A 25,462-nucleotide genomic window follows, 5' to 3' on the forward strand; every position below is an offset into this window, starting at 1 on the left:
GCTGGGGCAGGGGTGCGGGAATGGGTGCAGGTTCCGGCAGGGGGTGTGGGCTCTGGGGTGGGGCTGGAGATGAGAGGTTTGGGGTGCAGGAGGGTGCTCTGGGCTGGGATCGAGGGGTTTGGAGAGCGGGAGGGGGATCAGGGCTGGGGCAGGGGGTTGTGGTTTGGGGAGAGGCTCAGAGGGTGCAGGCTCCGAGCGGCAGTTACCTGAAGTGGCTCCCGGAAGCAGTGGCATGTCCCTTCTCTGGCTCCTATGCGGAGGCACAGCCAGGCGGCTCTGCACGGTGCCCCATCCGCAGGCACCGCCCCTGCAGCTCCCATTGGAGCGCGTAGGAGCCAGAGCGGGGCCATGCTGTAGCTTCTGGGAGCCACGTGTTGTGGCTGCCGACCCAGCGCCCCAGTCGGAGCACTGGAGCGGGGCCGAGCTGTGTGGTGCGACTCGCAAGCCTGCTTAAAACAGTTCGCGGGCCAGATCTAGCCTGCAGACCATAGTTTGCCCACCCCTGCTCTAGTAACTATTTATATAAAGTGGAAAAGTTTCAGCAGGAGAGATTGAGATCTACCCACTGGGTAGGGCATTCACCTGCAATGTGGGAGACTCCAGTTCAAATTCATGCTCCACATTAGGCAGAGGAGGGACTTGAACCTGGGTCTCCCACATCCTGGGTGAGTACACTTGGCTATTGGATAAAAAGAGTCAAGGATTTCTCCACCTGCTTCTCTGCTTGGTGTATGCCTGAAATTGAAATCTTATGTTTTGATCAACCTGAAATAAATTATTTTTTCATTGTTTTGTTTTGTTTTCTGTTTGTTTCTCTGAGAAAATGGAACAATTTATGTTTTGGGTCAATCTAAAACAATTTTGATTTTTTGTTAGATTTTTCAATTTGACCAGTGAACCAAAACATTGATTATTTTCACAGCTCTAGGCCTGATACTGCACATTTATGTGTGTAACTCTATGCACCTGAGTGGTCCTATTAAGATCAATGAGTCCACGCGTTCATAAAATTAAGCATGGCTCCAATCCAATTCCTACTGAAGTCAGTTGAAAGACTCACACTGGTTTCAATCGACATTGGATAGGGCTCTATGAAAACTTTAAGACAGGCCACTTTTTGCCTTAACATCCTTGATCATGCCTTTTAAACAACCTCTGGTTAAACACCCCCCCCCCCCCCCCCGCACACACACACACTCTCTCTCTCTCTCTCTCTCTCTCTCTCTCTCTCTCAATTCCTTTAGAGATCAAGACCGAGGAAAGAGACACTGTGTTAAAAATATATCATAAGCTATTTGTTATAGATCCTAGTGCTTCATTGAATGTCTCTTTGAAATGTGAGGGAACAGGGTTGAGAAATGCTAACCTGCTGTCAAAATATTTAAAATATATAGTCCTAAATGACAGCTCTATATGGACAAGAGAAACTGTATCACAAAAGGAAAGAGAGGTCCTGTCTGAATAGGCATTTCTATTAAAAATAGCACAGCTACACATGAGAGGAAAATAAAGTAAAAGTCAATCTAAATAAAAGAAGAAAAAACATTTAAGAAATCTGTGTTTACTCTGGCACGCGACTGGCCTACACTGCTTTTGACATATTAGGAAGAATCTTGGCTGGGACCTCCTAAAAGCACTTAAAAAGGCATATGTTTCTTTTCAGACTATAAGGGGCTTGGAATGTTTTCTTTAAACAGAATTCTTATACATCTTTTTTTTTTTAACTTGTGTGTGCGCATTTCAGAATAACTTCCTTAACTCCATTCCTCAGACCATTTGAAATAATTATTTTACTGACTATTTTTGCCAATTGTGTGGCCTTAGCTATCTATATCCCCTTTCCAGAAGATGATTCCAATGCCACCAATTCCAATCTGGTAAGTCCTCGCAGGTGTCCAATTTTACTCATTTGTAAGCCTTGTTTAAAACTGACTGGAGAGTTGGTCAGGAGCTAAGGAGAAAATAAGGCGTGCATCAACTCCATACAACAGAACTGTGGATTTTAGTTTTGAATGCTGTGTTGCTCTTTATTCATATTTGCACCTGTCTCATCAAGGCCTGTTGTAGGAAAGAATATTCCAAAAAATTGTGAGAATCCTGTATGTGGTGTTTTGGTTAGTAAATCTGAATGTGCTGTAGAAGTGTTTGGTAAATTTAAACTGCAGGTGTTTGCACAGAATATCTTTAATTATAGATTGCTATGCCTTTGTTTCATTAAGTGCCTTTGTGTAATTGATAAGGTCCTTGTCTCAGGTGATGTACAGCAGAGCAGCTTGGTGACTAATTTCTAGGAAGCTCGTTAATGTTTGCATTGCACGTTGGGACTTGTGTGTGTTTTGAAGGCTTTTTTTCTCTTGCCTGGGAAGATTGCTATTCCTGTTTCCATTGATGCAAATGCCAGTATTTTGGGATAGGTTGTCCCTGGAAAAAGGAAGGAGTGTTTACTTTTGGCTTAGTGTGAAGTCATAGCAAAGAACTCTGTTCAGGCAGAGCACAACACAAAACAGAGGTCTGGAATGCAATCCACAGAATTAGAATAAAACTTAGCCTCCCTCTGAAAATATTATGTGAACAAATCTAATGATCTGATTGGAACAGAATGAAGTCTTACTCTGGGAGGGTAAGACTTGAGATACTATGCTCTTACCCCAGTTGAAACTCTGTGGCATGAGAGACCTTTTGGATGGATAGAGTGGGGAAAATAAGGGCCATTTCTCCTAAACAGAGACAGCCAGCATGTATGACTTGTTAAAAATGTCACGCTATTTTCTGGGGAACTGGTTGTTTTGATGAACTATTCTCTCGAAGTTGTCTAAAACAAATTGCAGTAAAAACAAAGACTTCCAGATCTTTCCTGGAACATAGAGCCTGGGTAAAATCTTAAACTTACTTTTGTGCTTTGAGAGAAAAAGGTGAGTAAGGTAATAATACCTTTTATTCGACCCAGAAAAGCTATTACCTTACCCCCTTGTCTCTCTAGCTGATGCTAGCCCATTTGGGGTCCTAAGCAGGAATATTTTTGCCCACCTCCAATACTAAAACAGGCAAGTTCTTATAATAAAAAGTGAATGGGGGCCCCCTTGAGCTGTTTGGGGTCCTAAACAATTGCTTAGTCTGCTTATGCCTAGCACCAGTTTTGCAAACAACCTTCTTGCTTTGAAACGTCTTTAAAAAGTTAAAAACAGGGTGAAAGTGTATGCCTGTTCATATGTTTTCAGCCATTTTTCACTTAGCTTCAAACTCATATTGGGTTTTCAACAAGGATGTTTGTGAGTTGGTATCATTACCTATTGCTATTTGTCTGATTGAACCGTTGGAATCAGAGTGCTGGATGATGATGATGGGTCGTGTGGGTGTGTGGATAATTTACTTTAACAATAAAATATGTCCCTTTTCAGCAATGGACATCTTGTAATAAAAGTCAAACAATAGTTTCTGTATCTTATACAAACAGGAATTTCCCTTAATGGCCATTATAATAAACAGAATACCGTGTCCTTGTCTACTATACATTTTGATTTATAACATTAAAAGATACAAATGAAGCAAATTTGAAGCTTGGAGTACTTCAATTTCACCCTATTCCAGAGCTAAGTTAAATTGGGCTGAGGATACTTGTCTTATTTCAGCATCATGAAACTACTGGATAATGGCAACTGAGTAACATTTCAGATAAACTTTGGTAATAGGATCAGGTAGACTGAAGTTGGCCTGTCTGGCATAATGATTAAAATTAATCTGAGCGGCTGCCATGCAGAGATCTGTTGCACACATATGGTACCTCTGTTTAATATCTCACCTCGTGCCATGACCGTCCTATCAAAACCTCTCCCCTTATTTGTGGGTGATATAATATAAAATACAAGAATTCCTCGGGATAGGTTAGTAAAAGATGTCCACTTTACTTGTGGCTGGGTAGAAATAATTCATTTATTTGGGCAGCTGGTCTAGGGAGTTAGGGGAAAGAAAAAAATTAACTGTTTCCCTATATCCTGTTGTTGTTTTGATCTCAGTGGAATAACAATTTAAAATGTCAGCAAAGGCTCACATGGTAGGTCAGGTGTCCAATGGCAGTGAAGTGGGGTTTCATTCAGTGGCGGTAAGGCTTTACTTTGCATTATGTGCTTGGTCCTGGAGTGTTGACTGCTCAATGGCCTCTTGTCCTGCCCCTTGTAAAAGGGGCATTCTGTTTAAAATCGATAGAATGTTGGTTCATCCTAAGGCAAACCTCCCCTTTGCTGAATTAAGCTTTCAAATTGTATTTCAGTCAGTACAGCTGTTCTGCCTGTTAACATTTTGCTTTCTCCCACAAGGTGATGTGCCCAGGTTTTAATATTTGTACCTAGGAATTTAAAAAAATACATTGTATAACCTATTTCACACAAAGTGCATTCCAAAATGCTTCACAGAAATGTGGAATATAATTAGTTAAATATTAAGCAATAGCTAAGGGAGAGCAGAGCTAAGAGGTTTAGATAAGGGTGAAAAGATGTGTTCTGCAGAGATTTGGAATGAGATGGAGAGTTGATGGGGCACAGAGGTATAAGAAAATTGTTCCAGAGGGCATCAACTACAAAGCAGAGGGCTCTTGCACTCAAATAGCCAAAATGTGTGGAAGGGACAGAGAAATAAGGGCTTTAAGTGGAGAGAGAAGGATTATAAACCAAACATACTCCTGTTCTAAACCCAAATGTACTTCGCGGACTACTTTTGCTTGCAAACACTCAGCTGTCAGTTTATTTCATTCTCTAGTTTAGGAGTCTAGAACCTCAAAGGATTATTTCTGCAATAGAAAGGGTGTGCCCTATTTCACTGTGGGTATGTTAATATTGTGTGCAGATGGGCATATACAGTGTTATCCCTTTCTTTTTTAAAGAGTCAGTCTGACTGAAAGGAAGTAGAATGTGTCCAACTGCCCAGGTAAAATCTTCACTTGGGTAACAAGTATTGCTTCACATTCACTTTGCAATTTCATTTGGAGTGGGAGGGGGGAAGGTGGAGTATTACCATAACAGCTCTTCCATCCCTGATTTTCTGAGACATGGAGAACCTTCTTCAAGAGACATACACTGCTACACGATATAACGCTGTCCTCGTGAGCCAAAAAATCTTACTGCGTTATAGGTGAAACCGCGTTATATTGAACTTGCTTTGATCCGCTGGAGCGCGCAGCCCCGCCCCCCCGGAGCGCTGCTTTACTGCGTTATATCCAAATTCGTGTTATGTCAGGTCGCGTTATATCGGGGTAGAGGTGTATTATTCAGTATGTGACATGTAACAATTTTTTTTTACAAGGTTCGACAGAGAAAAACAACTTATTTCCAATAAACTGGCACACTTTCCTCAGGCTGCGAATGCTACTTTTCTAATATCTCATTGTCACTTGTAAAGCAACTTTTTCTTTTGAGATGGGGGAGAATTAAAACAATTTTTTAAAAAAGTTAATGGCAAGGCGGTGGTTGTTGGGAAAGGAGGGAGTTGTGGACTGTGTGAACTTCCATCAGTGTTTTTCTTTTTGTGCAAAGCTGAGCAAAATAGTGGCTAATGTAGTTTCACTGAATAATTATGATCTGGGTAAATTCTACCTGTGAGGGTATGAGATTAATCAAAAGTCAAACAGGACATATTTGTACTCTCCATAAGAATCTTGCTCAGAAGTACATACGCCTCACTCCACATGGATAATATCCATTGACATACATTCACCTCCCTCTTTTTATCACCTTTGTCATTAGGTATGATACCTACTTTGCACTAAATCAGAAGTTAGGAACATACATGAGACTTATATGCAGTTCAAATAGCACAGGCCCTTACCATCTGAACTGAAAGAGAATCTTCATAACGTGTTAACATGTTAATATAGGATCAAAGACACACAGATGAAAAGTTCTGTTTACATCCGTAACGGGCAGTTGTACATATATACACTAACCAGCTCATTACAATATTAATATAGGACTTGCTATCCTGGATTACATCATCAAGCCATTTTAACTGGGTGTAGTGATGTAGACTGGGTTGTGGAGAGTTGCCCATAAATGTGTTAGGTTCCTGGGGCTGGTTGGAAGCTCCCTTCCTAAGTGCTCTGCACGTGTATAAATGTGTTTGCTGGGAGTGGCTCCTACAGGCTGCTGTCACCCCTTGTTTTTGGACTGTTAGTGATGCACAGTATCATCACCTAATGGTGCTTATGCACCATGCAGACAGGGTCCCCCCCAACAAGTTCCATTAGCCTGGCTGTTAGGTGACTCAGTCTGTTTCTGCCTTGACGATGAGAGATTCCTGCAGCCAAGCAAGGGGTCAGGAAAAGAGCCAGTGTGTAGCTGCCCTTCTTTCTCAATCCAGTAACAGAGAAAGAAGAGAGTGAGTCAGGGGTCACTGAGATCTCTCCCAGCCCATCACCAGTCAGGCCCCAAAAACCAGCAGCATGAAACCCAGACTGCATCCTTACTCAGCCAATCCATGAGTTTTCCATTTCCCCTTAATTCAAGCCCAAATAAGGGGAATTTTGGGGTGAGTAGCCAGGTCTCCAAGACAAATATTGTTGAAGCCAACAAGGGAAGGGAGGGGAGAGGAAAAAGAGATGGAATGTATGAGCACTGATGACATGAAAAGAAGAGCAGAACTCAAAAGCTTAAGGAATGATGGACACACAACTGATTAATTGATTGGCTAAGGACAGAACTGATTTCATGATTGAGAGGGAGCTACAGCAGTTCTCAATTGGGGAAGGAAAAGACAGAAGTGAAAATACAGCAGTTGAATTGGGGAAGGAAAAGACAGAAGTGAATTATCGGGGGGGGGGAGGAGACAGGGTAAGAAATGATGGGAAGGGGCATGCAAAACTGATTAACTGATGGGTAGTGAATGGGGATGGAGACAAGGAGAACAGATTGTGGTGGAGGATAGGATGAATATTGCTGTGGCCACCTGGCATCTTCCAGTCAAGGACTGCCTCTAATTCACTGTTTTTCCTTCAGCAGTGGCTAGCTCTATACCTGTTTCAGAGGAAGGCCAAACTTCCCCATAACAAATAATCAAATCATGTATACATTTCTAATATTCCAGAGTATTTCTGTATTTACCAGGCAGGCATGCAGTGGTCATAAAGATACTCAAAAGGATACTGAGGTGTACAGTGGAATGACCAGAACTTTTTATTACATTTTATGGTACAATTTGCCTGGTGTAAGGAATACTGGGCTATATTTACCAGTGATTTACACACTGTGCAATCCCAGTTAATGGACTAGCTGTAGCGCATTGTCTAGTTTAGTGTTTTAAAACTACTTTTCCAAATCAAAATCTTTGACTACATTCACCCATAGACGTATACCAGTTCTTGAATAGCTTTTGGGCATCATGCATATGTTTTATTTTTCATTTCTTCCTTTTTTATGTGTGTCCATGCAATGCTTATGTTTTGTATAGTTTTTTAATTTAAAAGTACAGTACATATGAAAGGCCACTTTTTAAAACAGAAGACATCTGTGTTCATAAATTTAGGGTCTGAGCTGCACTGACTTCAATGAGCATAATATCAGGCTGTTGAAGTCCTGTAATAATAGAAAAATGCATGTAGCTTCTAGAGTTTTTATATTTACCCACGCACACACACACACTTTGTGTCCACTAAAAACTTAATACACATACATATGGAAGGGAATAGTATTAAATGCAAAATCATTTTGGAACTAATGAACTCAACTAAGGTTTTGCTTAAATTTACAAATGAAAAAAGCTCACACATGGAGCAGTGCTGTGTGTTCTCTCAGTGTAGTCAGGAAAAGAGAAACTAGTTTGAGGGGAATTAAAGTTAGCCTGTTGCGTGGCTGTAGTTGATATGGAGTCTTTGTGCTTGTTATTCCTGGTGATTATACATAAAAACGGAGATAATGTACCTTTAGAATAAAACTATAGGCTGCGTAAGATAGGAAGCTGAGAGGAAAATGCTTCTGTCATTTTACTGGCAATTGCAAAATGGCACATCTGGTCAGCGTCACAGCATGGTGATAACATAACTAGGTTAAGACCAAGATTTGCAACACATTCCGTATAACACAGCTCACTTCACTGTTTATGCTTTTGGATAAATAGCAGGAGAAAATTCATTGTGGTGTTTTGATGGGCCTGCTTTCCCTCGCTTGAACTTTTTATAGCAAGGAAATCCTGTGCTACAATAGTTAAACTAAACATTCTTTTTCTACACTCATTTTTATGTGTGTTTACAGTTGGATGTTACCTTTTGATTAACTTCTTACAACTGAAATATGCCCCTTGGATGAAGAAAAATGGGATTTGTACATGCCTATTCGAGATTGTGCCAGCCTGTCTGCTTGTGAGTGTGCCTGCCTGTGGAAAGTGGGCTTGCCTGTAAGATGAGTACAAATATGTGTCTAGTTTGCTGACTGGCAATTATGTTTGTATCCAATTGAATGTATGAAGTCTGTACAAAAAAGGAGAAAGTATGTTTAATCTTCTTGCATTTGTATCAGACACACAATGAATGGGTAAGTTTTGCAGACCAGGAGTCAGCTTTCCCTTCTCTATGGTATGGACATCTATATTTTGATTTGTTTTTATTTTCCTAGTATATTAAATCTGAATGTTCGTTTAAGTTTGTAATTCAGTACTTTTCAATGATTCTAAAAGTTAAATTTTTATCACCGAGGGAATAATAAACATACATATGTGGAAACATGATATTTCAGTGAGTTTACTGGGGTAAAAGTTTTTCGGCACAGCTCTGTAAGCACATCACAATAAACATTAGTATTATGAATGTTACATTAGCATCAAGAGTGCTCAACTACAGTCTGGTCCCTGTTATACTAGATACTGTAAAAACACAGACTCGGGCAATCCCTGCCTCATAGAGCAGATGAAACAGAGACACATAGGGGTGAAGCAACTTGCCCAAGGCCACACAGCAGATCAATAGCATTTTCAGGACTAGACTCCAGATTTCCTGGGTCCCAGGCCACTTCCCTACGTCTTGGACCATAGTGGTTTCATAGATATAACTGGTAGCAATTCCTGTATTTGGATTACTTAACACTTTCCATTATAAAAGATTCTTGCAACTTTGTAAAGCATAAACCCTTCCATTGTTTGCAACAGGCTTTTGAAATTGCTAGGGAGAAATCCCTGAGGCCAGAGAAGCGCCTTTTCTTTGTCCCATGAAATTCTGCTCAGGTTTTGTGGAGAAATCACCATTGCACAGCTCTTGCTTGCTTTCCTCAGAAAAATTGTGGGCAGCTTGCCAAAATAATATTTGAAAAAGAAGCATTCTAATCTAAGGCCAGACTTGTGCCACTACAATGGGAACCTCAGGAGAAGATAGCCTTGCTGAGAGAGGGGGAAGAGACCCAGGCCAGTCACTCCCCCGACAACACTCCACCAGACTTGGCACAAGGCCCATCACCAACCCCCCCTCAACTGTGAAGGCAAGGCATGGAGAAGGAGCTCCCCTCTTCTCATCTACAGCCTGTTTCTGCTGCCAGCAATGTAGTTAGTCAGCGTAACTCAAGCTGTGCTACAGTGCTGAAGATTCTGGGTTTAAATCCTACCAGTGATTCATGATGGGGTGGGGTGATGCTACAGTTGTAAATAATAGAATTTGTTTTAACTTTTTCCTTTTTAAAAAAACGTAGGAAATTACTTTAACCCCCCCCCCCATAAAAGAATGTTGTGTTGCAAAATCGAACACTTTAAGTTAGGAAATGCCAGAATTTAGGTTGCCAGGCAACCTTAATTTGGCCCCTTTGTTCATATGGATTATGATAGTCTGCAATTACATGATCACAGATGATTTTTCCCCACTGTCTTATTCAGTGCACAGTCTAAACAGGGCTCAGGAAATGAATCAGGGTCGTGTAGTGAATGAGGCTGGTTGTATGATCCCTGCTTCATTTGCTCTAGAAATTGAAAGGTGTGTAGAAAACAAAGTAGGGGTTTGGAGGAAAAGAAATGAGTGCCTTGTGGTTAAGACAGATTTATGAGACACAGGTGAACACCGTTCGATCCTTGTCACTGCCACACTTTCCTGTATGATGTTGTGCAAGTCACATAAGCCTAAACTTGGCAGGTGGCCACTGTGTTTCTCACTGTTTGAGTTGCCAACTTGAGACACCTTGGATCTGATATTCTGAACTTCTGAGCACTCACCACTTCAGCAGAAGTCAGTAGGTGCGGTGAATGCTCAGCATCACTGGCAGTAATGCAGCATGGTCTGAAGGAATGATCACTGAGTGTGGAGTCAGGCGGTTCAAATCCTTATCCTGGCTTTGTCATTAAGTCACTGTGGCCTCAGGCAAGTCTCTGTCTCATCTTTCCCACCTGTAAAATAGGATGATGCTGCTCTCACAGAGGAGATCAATTCATTGAAGTCTATGAGGCACTCTGATACTATAATGATAAGTGCCCTAGAAAAGCCCATCAAGAAAAGAATAATTGCGTATTCATCCCATAGTGTGAAATAAATATGGCAGTGGCCTGTGGTTGAGTGAAGAGGATAAAAATAGTGAACAGCTACCTAACTCCCTGGGCACCATCCACCCCATGCACTGAATGAGGGAGGGGTCCTATGTGAAATAGGAAAAATCCTATGCGATCATGTAATTAAAGACTGCAGAATAATACATTTGCACAAAGGGACCAAATTAAAGTTCAAAGAGTAACAAACTGTGGGATTTCTTAACTTTCATGTGCTTGATTTGTAACCTAAGTAACATTTTTAATGTAATTTCTGAATGTGCATACAGTGGAACCCCGATTATCCAATCTAATTGGGACCAGGGCCAGATCGGATAACCAAAAATCTGGATAAACCGGAGAATGGGTGGTGGGGCTTGAGCTGTGAGCCTGAGGCAACCGGGGCTTGGGCTGTTGCACTGACTGTAGGAGCCCAAACTGCCCAGGGCTGACAGCAGGTCCGCCAGCTGGCCAAGGCTCACAGGCAAAGCCCCAGCCATGTGGGGCTCAAAGCCTGAGCCCCACCACTGTCAACCCCAGGTGGCCAGTGGTTCAGTTAATAAGGAGAGCCAGATAATGGAGGCTCGGTTAAATGGGACTCTACTCTGATACTGTATATATTAAAACAATGTTATTATTAAGATTGCAAAGTCAAGAACTCAAAAGTACTTGACTTGGCAACCTTGATGCTCTTTTAACATAGTTTTTTTTAAATGTAATTTCCTAGGTTCTAAAAAGCAAATTCAAAAAACAAATTCCATCATATGGCATCATATTTGACACCACCATGGTTCATCAGCAAGACTGGAACCTTTGAATCAATCACACAGACCTCTGCCACTTGAGCTAATGGTAATGGATAGAAGTTATAGATTGTCATCCTCTATGTGAACCAGCACAAGAGAGGGGTTGAGACACGCACTTTGGCAGAGTGGTTCACAGATATTTGCTGACAGCAAAGGAATGGTGAGACTCAGGAATCTTGGGTACCATTCTACATTCTGGAGGGGAGTATGATTTAGTGGGCACAGACACTTCTGCCTGTCTTCCCCAAGCTTGGCCCCATCCTCATCAACCTGTCCCAGTCCTGTCTCCTCCCCACGTCTAGCTTCTTGTCCCACTCTCCTTGCCTACCCAGACCTGGTCTTCACTTCTCAGGCTTCTCATCCTATCCTCTACCAGGCAACTCATCTGATTTGTGTCTTCCTTCCCCACTGCACTGGCTCCCAGTTTCCCTCCCTGGATTCCAGTGGCGGAGCTAAATGGGGGGAGGGAGACTGTCCCCCCCAACAGCTTTCAGGGGTAATTGTAGTGCCTTTTCATGGCAATAGGTATAACTGAAGGTGGCACCACCAGTGATCCATTGATTGCCCCCCTTTCTCGCAGCTCTACCAATGCTCAGAACCTGGCTGCAGTACTGGGTTCCTCATCCAATCTCTCTCCCTGTCCATGCTTGTCCTTGGCTGTCTCTGTCTCTTTGTCCAGCCAGTTCAAGTCACCTCCAGCTCCTCCTCCAATCTGTGCCCCCTTCCCTCCCAGCCAATGGGCTCCCAGTTCCTGCCCCCACTTCCTTTACTGGCTTTCTCCACTCTCCCCACCTACTGCCAGTCAGACTTTCTATTCCCTCCAACCTTCAGTCCCCGTCTCATTAACTTCCTTGGCCAGATGGTCCCATTTCCCTCACAGATGACTCCACTCTCTCCTCCACTGGCTCTGGCCCCCTTGCCCTGTTCCAGTTTTTGTCCCTTCTGCACTGAAAAAAGACAGCTTCCTCCTCCACACTGCCTGGATGCCAACAGGGAGGTCATTGGGAGTGCAAAAGAGACAGGCTCCCTGTTTTTAGTTCCCGTGCCCAGTCCCACCCCAGCTAGGAGCAGCAATTACAGGGAAAGACTTCTGAGCCCAAATAGCCTTGGCCCTGTGCATGTTCAGTCACTATTTGGGGATGGAGCATGTGCAAACTTAGCAGCACTAGGAACTGTGACAGGCTCAACTATGCTCCATTAGGATGGCATCTTTGGAGATTTTAGCTGTTTAGCTCTAGCAAATGTCTACTGAGTATGTTAACTGCAATTTTTCAAAGGCTTATAATTTGGCCAAATTTGGGTTAATTTTCATGGGGTCAGCAGAAGGCAAATCTCAGACACATGGGCCACCCCTTGCCAAATTTCAAGTCCCTGCTCCAAAGCATGAGGGTGCTAGAGCATTTCAAAAAAAGGTCTTCAGAATTTTTAACATGGGTAAAATATATTTTTCTTACCCTCATTCTTAGAAACTGATTTGGCTAAAATATTCTAAAAATATTCAGCTTGAGTCAGCCATCCAGTATGGAAAATTTCAGCCCAAATGGTTAAAATTTGGCAAACCTATGAACAGCTGAAAACAGGTTCACAATAATGTGAAGCATTGGGCAACCTTAAAAATAATAAAATCGTCGATATGAATGTATAACAAAATGGTTTACAGAATCAATAATATAATGAAAATTATGTAATAGTTACAGAATTAAATAATTGATGATATATAATGCTGTAACTGTATTAAGTACAATTATATTATGCAATATGTAATGCAGTTAGTGAATAGGGACTTGTCTACACTGGAAAGTTTTATGGGCAAAGTTCTGTTGGCATACTGCTATCAACATAGCTTTTTCAGCAGAGTATGTCCACGTTTAGCTGCCTTCATTGGTACAGTGTGTCCTCGCAGCATCAGGTTACATTGTAAAAGATGTGTAGCACTGGGTAGGCATCTGTGTTCACCCTATGCCACCCTCTGGCACATTACTTTGTTGGATATTTTTGCACTGTGTTGTCAGATAATAGCATTCCTTTCAGGGAATTGCGGGAATTTGACCTCAAATTCCCACAGTTCCCTCTGTTTCATCCTATAATCTACTTGCTTTTACACCGTTTTTAAAAATCCACACAGTTCCCTCTGGTCCATCCTATTATATTTTCCGCTACTTTTAAATTTCTCCTGGTTCTCACTCAGACCTGCATCATCTATTTCCCCTTTCTGAATGAGCTCCTCCTCATTCTGCAGTTCTGGGCCCTCCCCACCTCTGGAGGTTGTGAGGTGTCCACTGTCCATGATGGATTAGGTGAGGGATCCCTGTGCAGTATTCCATTGAGCGCTACACAATAGTGGCAGCTTTTGGGGGCAGCACCAGATTTTGTTGCCTGCCTTTGTCCTCTGGTAACCTTCCTGCAGCTCCTCGTCCTTTGCTTGGCAGTGGCACTCATACTTGTCGTACCCCAGCTTCTGCATTGCCTTTGAAATATTGGATTGTACATCTTTATTCCTGCAGGAATTCCACAATCCTACCAGCACAGCTCCTTCTCCCCACAGACTGAGGAAATCCAGGACCTCTTTCCTGGACCAGGCAGCAGCACAAGGTTAAGCTGGAGTTTTACCTGGAGTCATACCTGTACAGGCGTGCCTGCAAAGGTGAGCTAGCAGGAAAAGAGGCTTCCAGTCACTGGGACCTCTGTCAGCAGAGTTAAATATTTGACCAGGGCAGTCACTGCCATGGGGACAGGTGCATTTTGGGCTTGTTGCCAGAGGACTGGTTGTACCAGTACAGGTACTTCTGCATTCATATAGGCATTGTGTCAATAGAGGACGTATGTCGTTCAGGGAACTGGTTTAAATTCACCAGCAAAACTTCAGGGTTTTGTTGGCTGGACTCAAAATTGTGTTTGGCGGACAGAAGGCAAGTTGTGCGGACAGAAGGCAAGTTTTGCTGGTAAAACTTTGTAATGTACACCAGGCATAGTAGAGGGAGAGGTACAGACTGGGGTGGAGGGCATTGGTTTTCATATGACATTTGAAAAAGAAATACATAACTTCTGTGGCAGAGAGAGATTATCTGAGAAGTCTGTTCCAGATAGGAGCTGCAGATGAGAAGACTCTTGTACCAACCGCAACAGAGCTTCTTAGAACAGAGAGCTGTGCTAGACTAGAAGAATGCTCAGGAAGAGAAGCGGGGAGAAAGAAGTTCTGTGTAGTAAACTGGAATAAGTACATAGTAGCTTTTAAAATCAAAAAGGGCAATTTTGACCTGGATTCTGAAATAGATGTGGAGCCTCTGCAGGTATCTTCAGAATGGTGGTACTATGTTTAGGTGATATTCAAATTGTATGTTTTGTTTGTGGCAGGACTATACTTCAACACAAATGCTATTTCCCCAACCATTTTCCCCTTTAGTTTTAAACTGTTTAAATTTCTGAATGATCATAATATAATGATGTCCCTTTAGAATGAAAAAGTAGCTATTAGGGCTGTCAAGTGATTAAAAAAATTAATCTTGATTAATCGTACTGTTAAACAACAGTGGAATACCATTTATTTTAAATATTTTTGGATGTTTACTATATTTTCAAATATATTAATTTCAATTACAACACAGAATACAAAGTGTACAGTGCTCACTTTATATTTATTTTTGATTACAAATATTTTGCAAAAACCAAAAAAAATATTTTTCAATTCACGTCATACAAGTACTGTAATGCAATCTCTTTATCATGAAAGTTGAACTTACAAATGTAGAATTATGTAAAAAAAAACAAACCCTGCATTCAAAAATAAAACAATGTAAAACTTTAGAGCTTACAAGTCCACTCAGTCCTACTTCTTGGTCAGCCAATTGCTCAGACAAACAAGATTGGTTACAATTTGCAGGAGATGCTGCTGCCTGCTTCTTGTTTACAATGTCACATGAAAGTGAGAACAGGCATTCACAAGGCACTGTTGTAGCTGGCTTTGCAAGATATTTACGTGCCAGAAGCACTAAAGATTCATGCTTCAACCACCATTCCAGAGGACATCCTTCCATGCTGATGATGGGTTCTGCTTGATAATGATCCAAAGCAGTGCGGACTGACGCATGTTCATTTTCATCATCTGAGTCAGGCGCCACCAGCAGAAGGTTCATTTTCTTTTTTGGTGCTTTGGATTCTGTAGTTTCCATATCAGAGTGTTGCTCTTTTAAGACTTCTAAAAGCATGCTCTACACCTCATCCCGCTCAGATTTTGGAAGGCACTTCAGATTCTAAAACCTTGGGTCAAGTGCTTTAGCTATTTTTAGAAATCTCACGTCAGTACCTTCTTTGCATTTTGTCAAATCTTCTGTGAAAGTGTTCTTAAAATGAACATGTGCTGGGTCATCATCCAAGACGGCTATAACGTGAAGTATATGCAGAATGTGGATAAAACAGAGCAGGAGACATACGATTCTCCCCCAAGGAGTACAATCACAAATTTAATTGATGCATTATTTTTTTAATGAGTATCAACAGCATGGAAGCATGTCCTCTGGAATGGTGGCTGAAGCATGAAGGGGCATACGAATGTTTAGCATATCTGGCATGTAAATACCTTGAAACGCCAGCTACAAAAGTGCTATGTGAACAGCTGTTCTCACTTTCGGGTGACGTAAATAAGAAGCAGGCAGCAGTATCTCCCATCAATGTAAAAAAACTTGTTTGTCTTAACAATTGGCAGAATAAGAAGTAGGACTGAGTGGACTTGTGGGAGCTAAAGTTTTACACTGTTTTGTTTTTGATTGAAGTTATATAACCAAAAAAAAATCTACATTAGTAATTTACACTTTCACGATAAAGAGATTGCACTTCAGTACTTATGTGAGGTGAATTGAAAAATACTATTTCTTTTGTTTATCATTTTTACAGTGCATATATTTGTAATAAAAATAATAAAGTGAGCAATATACTTCAATATTGAAAATGTAGAAAAAAAATCCAAAAATATGTAATAAATTTCAATTGGTATTCTATTGTTATAAGTGTGATTAATTGCAATTATTTTTTTTAATTGAGATTAATTTTTTGAGTTAATCACGTGAGTTAACTCTGATTAATTGACAACCCTAGTAGCTATTATTTGTAAATCCTGAAAATCACTGTAGGTGCATTGGATGTGCCATAGGCTTGTGTTCAGGGAAAAGAGCACAAATGAAGAGGGATGCAGGGAGAAGTTTACAGTACTGGGTTCTTCAGTATACTTTATTCCTTACCTCTGTAAAAATAATAAAACCTTGAAGCCCTGGAAATGTTCAAAATAAAGTCAAGAGAAAACTGCAGGTACTATTTTCACTGATGGTTTTCTGCAGATTTACTTATCTTCCTACATCTTCAGGGTCTAGTCTCGCCATAATCAGTATATAAAAATCCCATTAATGATAAAAGGAGTTATGTGTCTGTATTTAAAGGCGAAGTAGACAGCTTTATTTAAAAGACCCATTTAGATTTCTTTATATGTAATTCACATTGTTGCAAATTCTGTAGCCAGTAATGAGGCAAAACTCCCATTGACTTTAGTGGGAGCTTTGTTTGATTAAGGAACCCTAATTTGACCCATTACTACTAATTTACTGCATACTTGTGACAAACAGTTGCTGCAACCTCGGGCCCTGCTGTTACCTCCAAAACCTTTGGCTTTAAAGACAAAACATTGACCCTTTGTATTTCACAAAAAAGAAAAAGGAAAAATCATCTTAATTTATAACTCCTTTAGAAACAAACAAAAAAAGGTGTTTGGCAAAGGAAGGGCAAAATCATCACAAGGGAAGGAGTCCTTTGCATCTCTGATGTAGAGGACTTCAGTTCTCTTCACTTGAGTTTGTCTGCGTTTAGCCTAATATTCCCAGAACCTGTTCAGAAGTTATCACACCTTGGTATCACGGTCCTGGATTGCCTCTTCTGTGACATCTCCTTCTCCTACAATAAGAATGTCATCAGCTACCATCTTGATGCCTAGGAGTCCCTCTAGTGCCTGGTTGGTGTACACTGGAACACTTCTGGGACTGGGCTGATACCCATAGTCATTTATACCCAGTGATACCTGCCAAAACGTGTGACGGGGCAGTCAGGTGGCTGAATGGCTTATCCAGCTCAATGTGCCAGAACCCATTCTTGACAATGCAACACTTTTGCCATGGATCAGTCGGTTAGTAAGTCCTCAATCATTGGTAATGGCTAGTGGGTGGTACTCGTGTCTGTCAACTACTACAAACTGCAAGTGATAATATCTTTTGTTTCATGAATTCCTTATGGACATCCTGTATTCACCTACTCAGGATAGTTTTCTTGTAAATCACCAACATTTGGACTGAATCCCTTCAAAGCCTGCGACTGCTCCTCTCAAATTTGTAAAAAGGGGTCACCATTGAGAAAGGCAAGGATTTTTTACAACTGAGCCTGATTTACAGCCCAGGCCAATTTGAGGGGAAAGGGACTGGAACAAAACCTATTGTTTCTGGGTAGCAGAGCATTAACCACCAGGAGTCTTGGCCTATCACTGATGCTATTCTAGTAAGAAACAAAATATTGGAAGTTCACCAGTTGGGGGAGACTTCCAGCATATAGCGGGAAATCTTAATTAACATCTTAACATATTCCATTTCAGCTGGGTATTGGAGTGCTGCCTTAATTTCCAGTGTGCTGCAGCATATCTCCTTAGCACCTCATCAACATGTTCCATTGCACATGGACACAGGAGTTCTCTTTGAATTTTCATATTTTAGTAACCGTTAGCTATAGCCTCAATAGCCTTCAGAGAGTGTGTGTGTGTACCTTTAAGGAATATGTACTTTGTTTGGCTGAGCCATTAGAAATTAATTATATTTGCAAACTGTTATACATTCAGGCTGTAAATTCATATCCAAACACAGTGAGCTTATCCATGCAGAACTTGGATTCTAAGACAGTAGATCTTGACCCACACAGCATACGTATGGCTTTAAGACTGTGTCTGTGTTACCTCCTGCACTTGCTGATGTTACTACTTATGATAGTTGGTTTGGGTTCCCTCCAACTGTGGTGTCAGCACCTTAAACCACATGGATTAAATTGGGCAGTGGCAGGATCCAGATGCCTAGTTCCCTACAGTACATGTTTTCCAACTGCAGCATTTAGAAGGTTCCCCAGATGGGTTTGTTGGCAGCTATGCAACTACTTTTCAAGCTGCCTTGTTAAACTTGCACTAATAGAGAGTGTTGGGATTTTGGAATGTTTCCTGTTTTACTGGCCTGCGACATTAGCTCATTGGCCATAAGGCTTGCCTGCAGGAGTATGTTGGGATTGGATGCAGTGATCATCTACACATGATAGTCTTCATCTGGTGTATTAGAATGTAATTCTATTTAGCCATAGTTTTGCTAAGCTTGTTAAAACTAACAGGTAACTACAGTTATTTCCAGATCTAAAATAATATTCAGAGATACATGCTTATGCAGTGCCACTTTAAAAAGTATATTTTTAAATATATACATTGAATATTAAACCTCTGATATTCCAGGTACCTCAATCCAGAAATAGGCAGTGCATTCTGTATTATTATTATTGTTGCTATTTATTTAAAATCACGTATCGTGTGTAATCATCTTAGTGCCCTTTACTGCTGTATTCTCTAATGTGCCCTGATTTGTCATTTAACTTTTAAAAAAAATTCCAAATGATGTGGGGACTTTACAGCATTTAAAAAAAGTAAAATTAAGTTGGTCAAAAGACTACAGAAGGACCCTTCCTCAACCACACAGCATACTATGCCTACAGTGTAAAATCTGAACCCTGTTTAAATGAGATAATGCAGCCGAACAAATGGCCACATAGTTGCAGACTTTTTAAAAAATTGCTGCATAATTATATTTCAGAACCTCAGCTTATATTTTAAAAGGTCTCTTTTCCTTATGGTCACAAAGATAATCTTAAAAATTGGAACTGGATGTGGAACTGGTACATTGTTTCATGAGTACTTGCCTGAGTCTGCAGACAGTATGAAAAAATACATCTGAGACAAAGTATGAACTGCTCCCATTCATAACAACCCAGTTGGTTGTTAACACTAAAATATAATTATGACCATTTAAATGTCAACATTCACAATGTCACTGCTGTTTGATTAAGCAGATGCGTCAAATTAATGTAGCAGATACTGGGTTGGGTTGTACTGGGGTATCTAATTATTAAGGGTTTCAGGGGCGGGAAGAAGAAATTCAGTTCTCTCTCCTATTGAAAGTCACCATTGCCCTTGACAAAAGGGGAGATTCGACGCCTCTCTAGTTCCAAAAGTCTTAACTGCTTTCTAGAGGACTAACTAGGTATTTGCTTATGCAAATATTGCAAATGTATGCATGATTAAAGTAATTGGATATACACAGGAACAATTTTCTCAGCCTAAATCTTCTGAAAATGAGACTCTGTAAGTACAGTAGTCATATAATATACGACACAGCATTATGCATATGTGTGTAAGTATGATGGATCAGATCTACAGCTGGTATAAATTGATGTAGCTCAGCTACATTGATTTATACCTGCTAGGAATCTGGTTTCACGTCTGCTACTTTCTATCAAACCTGTTTGACTGCATCCTAATTTTTATAAATCATTAACGGTGTTTTTCCATCGTCAAACTGTAAATCAAGCCTCAGTGGTGAATCACTGCTTTTTTTTTTTTTTTAAATAGATCTGGTCTTATTTAACATTCTCACGTTGTTCATTCTCATTTCACAGTCATAATTTTTTATCAATCTCAAAGGAGCATAGATTGTGTGACTGTTTCATTCTGAAATAAACAAGTTCTAGTTATAGCCATCCTACCATCTAGCATTGCTTTTTATTTATTGAAATTAAATGTTGAACACAGTTTTACAATGACCTTTACAAAATTACATTCTAGTTTCAGCATCACATTTTTTCTTTATATTGTTCATAAATATTAATGTCCAAACCAATTTTCTTTCCATTTTACACTGTCCCTAAGATAGAATCAGCAACTGCTGATTTCTTTGTTTTCATCTTTCAATCATCAGGTTGTTGAGTGCAAGTGTTTGACAGTCCAAGGGAGCAGGGGTAGAGTGAAAGAGCAGATGAGATAGAGAGTTAAGTGTCCTAAGACTTACAGAGGCTATGAAATATGAGAATGTGTTTGAATCATTCAGATGGTCTTTCCATCCTAAAAGTCTCACTGGGCTGAAAAGACAGACAAACAAACACAACCTTTTCAAAAATATTTATACTTCACATAGGGCCCAATTCTGTCAAGTTCTGAGCATACGCATTCCCACTGATCTCAAAATATTATTTTTATATATATATATATATAGAGAGAGAGAGAGGCGGAGAGTAAAGGGTATAAGGAGGAGGCATGAATCTGAGTAAAATAGTCATACAATATTTAACGATTAACTAGTGACATAACTGTGGAAATATTTCTGAGAAGTGTCTGCTGAAATAAATACTCTGGTAGCTGATGGTTCCTTTTGGAACAGTTTACCTTTGCTTTCACATGAAAATACTGTATTGAAAAGGGATACCACAGAGGTATTGATCCTGCTGACAGGGAGAGAAAAATCACAGCTTGTATTCAGATGCTGCTCAAAGACTACTTATGTGCATCTCTGCTCTATTCATTTCAGTTACTCAAGCCATTTTCAGTGCCAGGCGGGGAAACCTTGTCAGACTCCTGTGTGAATTTGCAAAGGTGTGTTTCAAACAGTCAGTGTTTTTTGTGGTTCTTCCCACCCTCCACCCCCCCACTGACCTGGCATAACATGGCAGTCAGCCTCTGTGACTGTTATTGTAGCTGACACTCAGTAGAATACAAAGAGAGGCTTTGTTGAATGATAAACTGTAACAGCTTGCCCATCTTTCTTTTCTTAGAGAAGCGATTATTCCAGGCAGGGATGTTGTCATTGACCTTACAGTACATCTTTGCTTTATTTTGCCCTAGTGTATTGGAACATAACTGACCATCGTTTACTACATGCATAGCATAAAACACCACCACCACCACCATCACCATCAAACTACAGAAAGATGTCGTAGACTATTCCCTTCTAATGTAATTTAGCTAAAAATAAAAGGGCACATGATCTCTTGAGAGCTGAGTCTGTCCTCATGAGGCTGAAGAAAGGCTACCTGTGATAGGGCCACCTTTGAGGGCCTAGAGATAAGCAGAAACTGAAACCCTGGATCCAAACTCCATAGATTAATAGATATTTAAGGCCAGAAGGGATGATTACAATCTTCTAGTCTCACCTCTTGTACAACACTGGTCATAGAATGTCATAGTAATTCTTGTATCAAGTCCTTATTGTTTTTGGACAGACAGTCAATTGTGATTTAAAAACTTCTAGTGATGGAGAGTGCATCATATCCCTTGGTACATTGTTCCAATAGTTAATTACCCTCAGTGTTAAACATTTGCTCCTTATTTCCAGTCTCACATTGTATAATTTCAATTTCCAGCAAATGGAGCTTCTTATGCCGTTATCTGCTAGATTGAGGAGCCCTCTATTATCAGAAATCTTCTCCCTAGCCACCCCCTAATTTTCTCTTGAATAAACTTTGATTGGACTTCTTTATTCTTTCATTGTAAGACAGGTTTTCCAGACTCGGAATCATTTTCATAGCCCTTTCTGAACTCTTTCCAAATGATTAACATCCTCTTTCAAGTGTGGACATCCGAACTGGACACAATATTCTAATAATGGTCTTGCCAATGCCATATACCAGGGATTGGCAACCTTTGGCACGGGGCCAGTTGGAAATCTGCTGGCGGGCTGGGCCGGTTTGTTTACCTGCAACGTCCACAGGTTCGGCCGATCGCAGTTCCCACTGGCCGTGGCTCGCCGTTCCAGGCCAATGAGGGCTGCAGAAAGTGGCATGGGCTCAGGGATGTGCTGGCCACTGCTTCCCGCAGCCCCCATTGGCCTGGAACGGTGAACTGTGGCCAGTGGGAGCTGCGATCGGCCGAACCTGTGGATGCTGCAGGTAAACAAACCAGCGGATTTCCCTGATGGGCCGTGTCCCAAAGGTTGCCGATCCCTGCCATATACCGAGATAATACCACTTCTCTATTGCTGCTCAATATTCCCCTGCTTATGAATCCAAAAATTGCATTACCCTTCTTAGCCATTGGAAGATCACATTCAGTTGGTTATTCACTATGACTCTTGCCTACATGCTCGGGGTCTTACTGATCGCCATATTTGGGGTCAGGAAGGAATTTTCCTCCAGGGTAGATTGGCTGAGGCCCTGGAGGTTTTTCGCCTTCCTCCGCAGCATGGGGCAGGGATCACTAGCAGGAGGGTTCTCTGCCAATTGAAGTCACTAAAACACAGGATTTGGGGACTTCATCAGCAGAGTCAAGGGAAGGGTAGGGACGGTTTTGTGGCCTGCAGCATGCAGGGGGTCAGACCAGATGATCATAATGGTCCCTTGTGACCTTAAAGTCTATGAGTCTATGACTTCCAAGTCCTTTTCAGAATCAGTGCTTTCCAGGATACAGTTCCCCATCATATAAGTGTTACTTATATATTTTGTATGTAGAAGTAAGGCTTTGCATTTGGCTGTGCTAGAACACATGTTGTTCCACACCTCCTGATTCTCCAATACACAGATCTGTGGTCCTGCATTGGAACACCCCCAAACTTGGGAAATTTTCCAAACTCTGGAGTGTTCAGATGTATCTCATTACAGGGTATATCTACATAGCAACTGGGAAGTGTGATTCCCATCTCAGGTAGACGTGCATGCACTAGCTCTGCTTGAGTTAGCATGCTAAAAATAGCACTGTGGCTGCAGTAGCGTGGGTGGTGACTCAGACTAGCTGCCTGAGTACAATCTCACTCGACTCCTGCAGGTATTTGGGCGGCTACCCCGAGCTGCTGAACACAGAACTATGGCCACACTGCTATTTTTTATTGTGCTAGCTCGAGCAGAGCTAGTGCACATATGTGTACCTGAGCTGGGAATCACACCTCCCATCTGGTGTGTAGACATACCGACAGAGAGAGAGAGGGCAGGTGCAAAGTCAGACCCAAACTAACCCAGGTCTGAGCCTATTTCTAGTGCAGACAAACTTGGTCATTGAAACTAGAAATTTGGGTTCCTTCCCTTTTAAAGCCTGCCTGAATCAAGGTTGACCCTAGGCATTTTAGACATGTGTGACTTCAAAGGGTTATAAATCTTCTGGTGCCCAACTCTGTACTTTTGGTAGAACATCTTCCTTCTGCTGTAACTCTTCCAAACCTAACACACACCTTGAAAGATTAACTTGGGGACATCCATGAGGAGCATCCCATGAGCCTAAAAAGACAAGTTCCCTGATCCATATTGTGACGGGCTGGATCACAGAAAACCCCTTGGAAACTGCCAACTGATGTACTGAGACTACCTCTGAGCCCATTTTCCCTGGCAGCTTGGGACTCCAGAACCCTGCCTGGTTGGGCTAGACATGCTAGCCTTCTACAAACACAGACCCAGGTCTGAACTACGTCTCCCAAAAGGCTGCAGGCTTAACTGAAAACAGCTTAAGAAGTGTTCCTGTCTCCAACACCCAGATGCCCAGTTCCCAATGGGGTCCAAACCCCAAATAAATTAATTTTACTCTGTATAAAGCTTATACAGGATAAACTCATAAATTGTTTGCCCTCTATAACACTGATAGAGAGATATGCACAGTTGTTTGCCCTCCCAGGTATTAATACATACTCTGGGTTAATTAATAAGTAAAAAGTGATGATTTTATTAAATAGAAAAAGTAGGATTTAAGTGGTTCCAAGTAATAACAGACAGAACCAAGTGAATTACCAAGCAAAATAAAACAAAACACGCAAGTCTAAACCTAATTCAGTAAGAAAGTGATTACAGACGAAATCGCACTCTCAGAGATGTTCCAATAAGCTTCTTTTACAGACTAGCTTCCTTCTAGTCTGGGTCCAGCAATCACTCACCCCTGTGGTTACTGTCCTTTGTTCCAGTTTCTTTCAGATATCCTTTGGGGATGGAGAGGCTATCTCCTGAGCCAGCTGAAGACAAAATGGAGGGGTCTCCCAGGGGCTTAAATAGACTTTTTCTTGTGGGTTGAGACCCCTTTCCTCTCTCCTATGCAGAATCCAGCTGCAAGATGGAGTTTTGGAGTCACATGGGCAAGTTACATCTTCATGCATGACTCAGAACTTTACAGGTGGCAGCCATTGCTCACATGCTACCTTGAAAGTCCCCAGGTAGACTTCTTATGTGGATTGGAGTCTTCCAAGATCCATTGTCCATTAAGTGTTTCTTGATTGGGCACTTAACTTGCAAATTCCTTTCTTAAGAAGCTGACCAAATGCCTTACTAAGGCTACTTAAAATCAAACAAGTACACAGCCAATATGCATAACTTTGAATACAAAAATGATACATGCATACCAATAGGATGAATATATTCAGTAGATCATAACCTTTGCAGAGATATGTTTCACGGCATATGTAGCATAAAACATATTCCAGTTATGTCATATTTGCATTCATAAGCATATTTCCATAAAGCATTATGGGGTGCAATGTCACACATATCACTTAGCAGATACCAAAATCCTCTTTCGCTAACCCCCATTAATGTCTATCACCCTGATATGTCTATCATCCCAACATCTCATATACAGTGTATTGATTACCAAAAGCTCCCCCTGGCATCCACATTTTTACTTTGCCTAATGGCTCATAAACTGTAGGTCTGGCCTGGTCTGAATTGCAGTGATTGAAGGCTCTAACCATTGGATTGAGTAGCAAGCAGGTAACTTGCAGAAAATCAGCAAGGGACACCTGTGCAGGCTTTCCTGAGCAAACAAATCACCTGAAAGAACCCCATGAGCTCTAAGAGAACCTGAGGTTGTACCTGTTTCAGTCATCCTAAATCTTTTTGGAGCCTGCTTTTTATGAGCAACTTTGGAACTGCCTAAACTGCTAGACTCAGTCACCTTGTCAAATAGCACCCAAATCTCATGCAGGTGACCTAGTTTTCAAGTGAGTTCATTGGGCAGAAGAGGACTAGAGCACTGGTTTGTGTTTATTTAAATATTTTTTCCTACACATATAAAGGTTGATTTCTTTCTTCCTTTCTTTCACTTTGCTTATCCTATTGGTATATCTTCATCTATACAAGGAAATGCTTTGTTCTTCTCTCCAGTT

The 25,462-nt window shown here is 41.1% G+C and overlaps 1 protein-coding gene across 17 annotated transcripts in view; it reads left to right on the forward strand.

Annotated features, from left to right (window-relative positions):
- The window catches only part of CACNA1C (calcium voltage-gated channel subunit alpha1 C), a 724,164-nt gene that overhangs the window by 124,233 nt on the left and 574,469 nt on the right, over window positions 1–25,462 (forward strand). For all 17 annotated transcript variants that reach the window (XM_034781034.1, XM_034780951.1, XM_034780978.1 and 14 more), the window contains exon 3: window positions 1,772–1,877. In XM_034781034.1, the coding sequence (XP_034636925.1) occupies window positions 1,772–1,877 (106 nt within the window). The remainder of the gene's footprint in view (window positions 1–1,771; window positions 1,878–25,462) is intronic.

This window comes from Trachemys scripta, chromosome 1 (genome assembly GCF_013100865.1).
Source record: "Trachemys scripta elegans isolate TJP31775 chromosome 1, CAS_Tse_1.0, whole genome shotgun sequence".
Classification (NCBI taxonomy): domain Eukaryota; kingdom Metazoa; phylum Chordata; order Testudines; family Emydidae; genus Trachemys; species Trachemys scripta.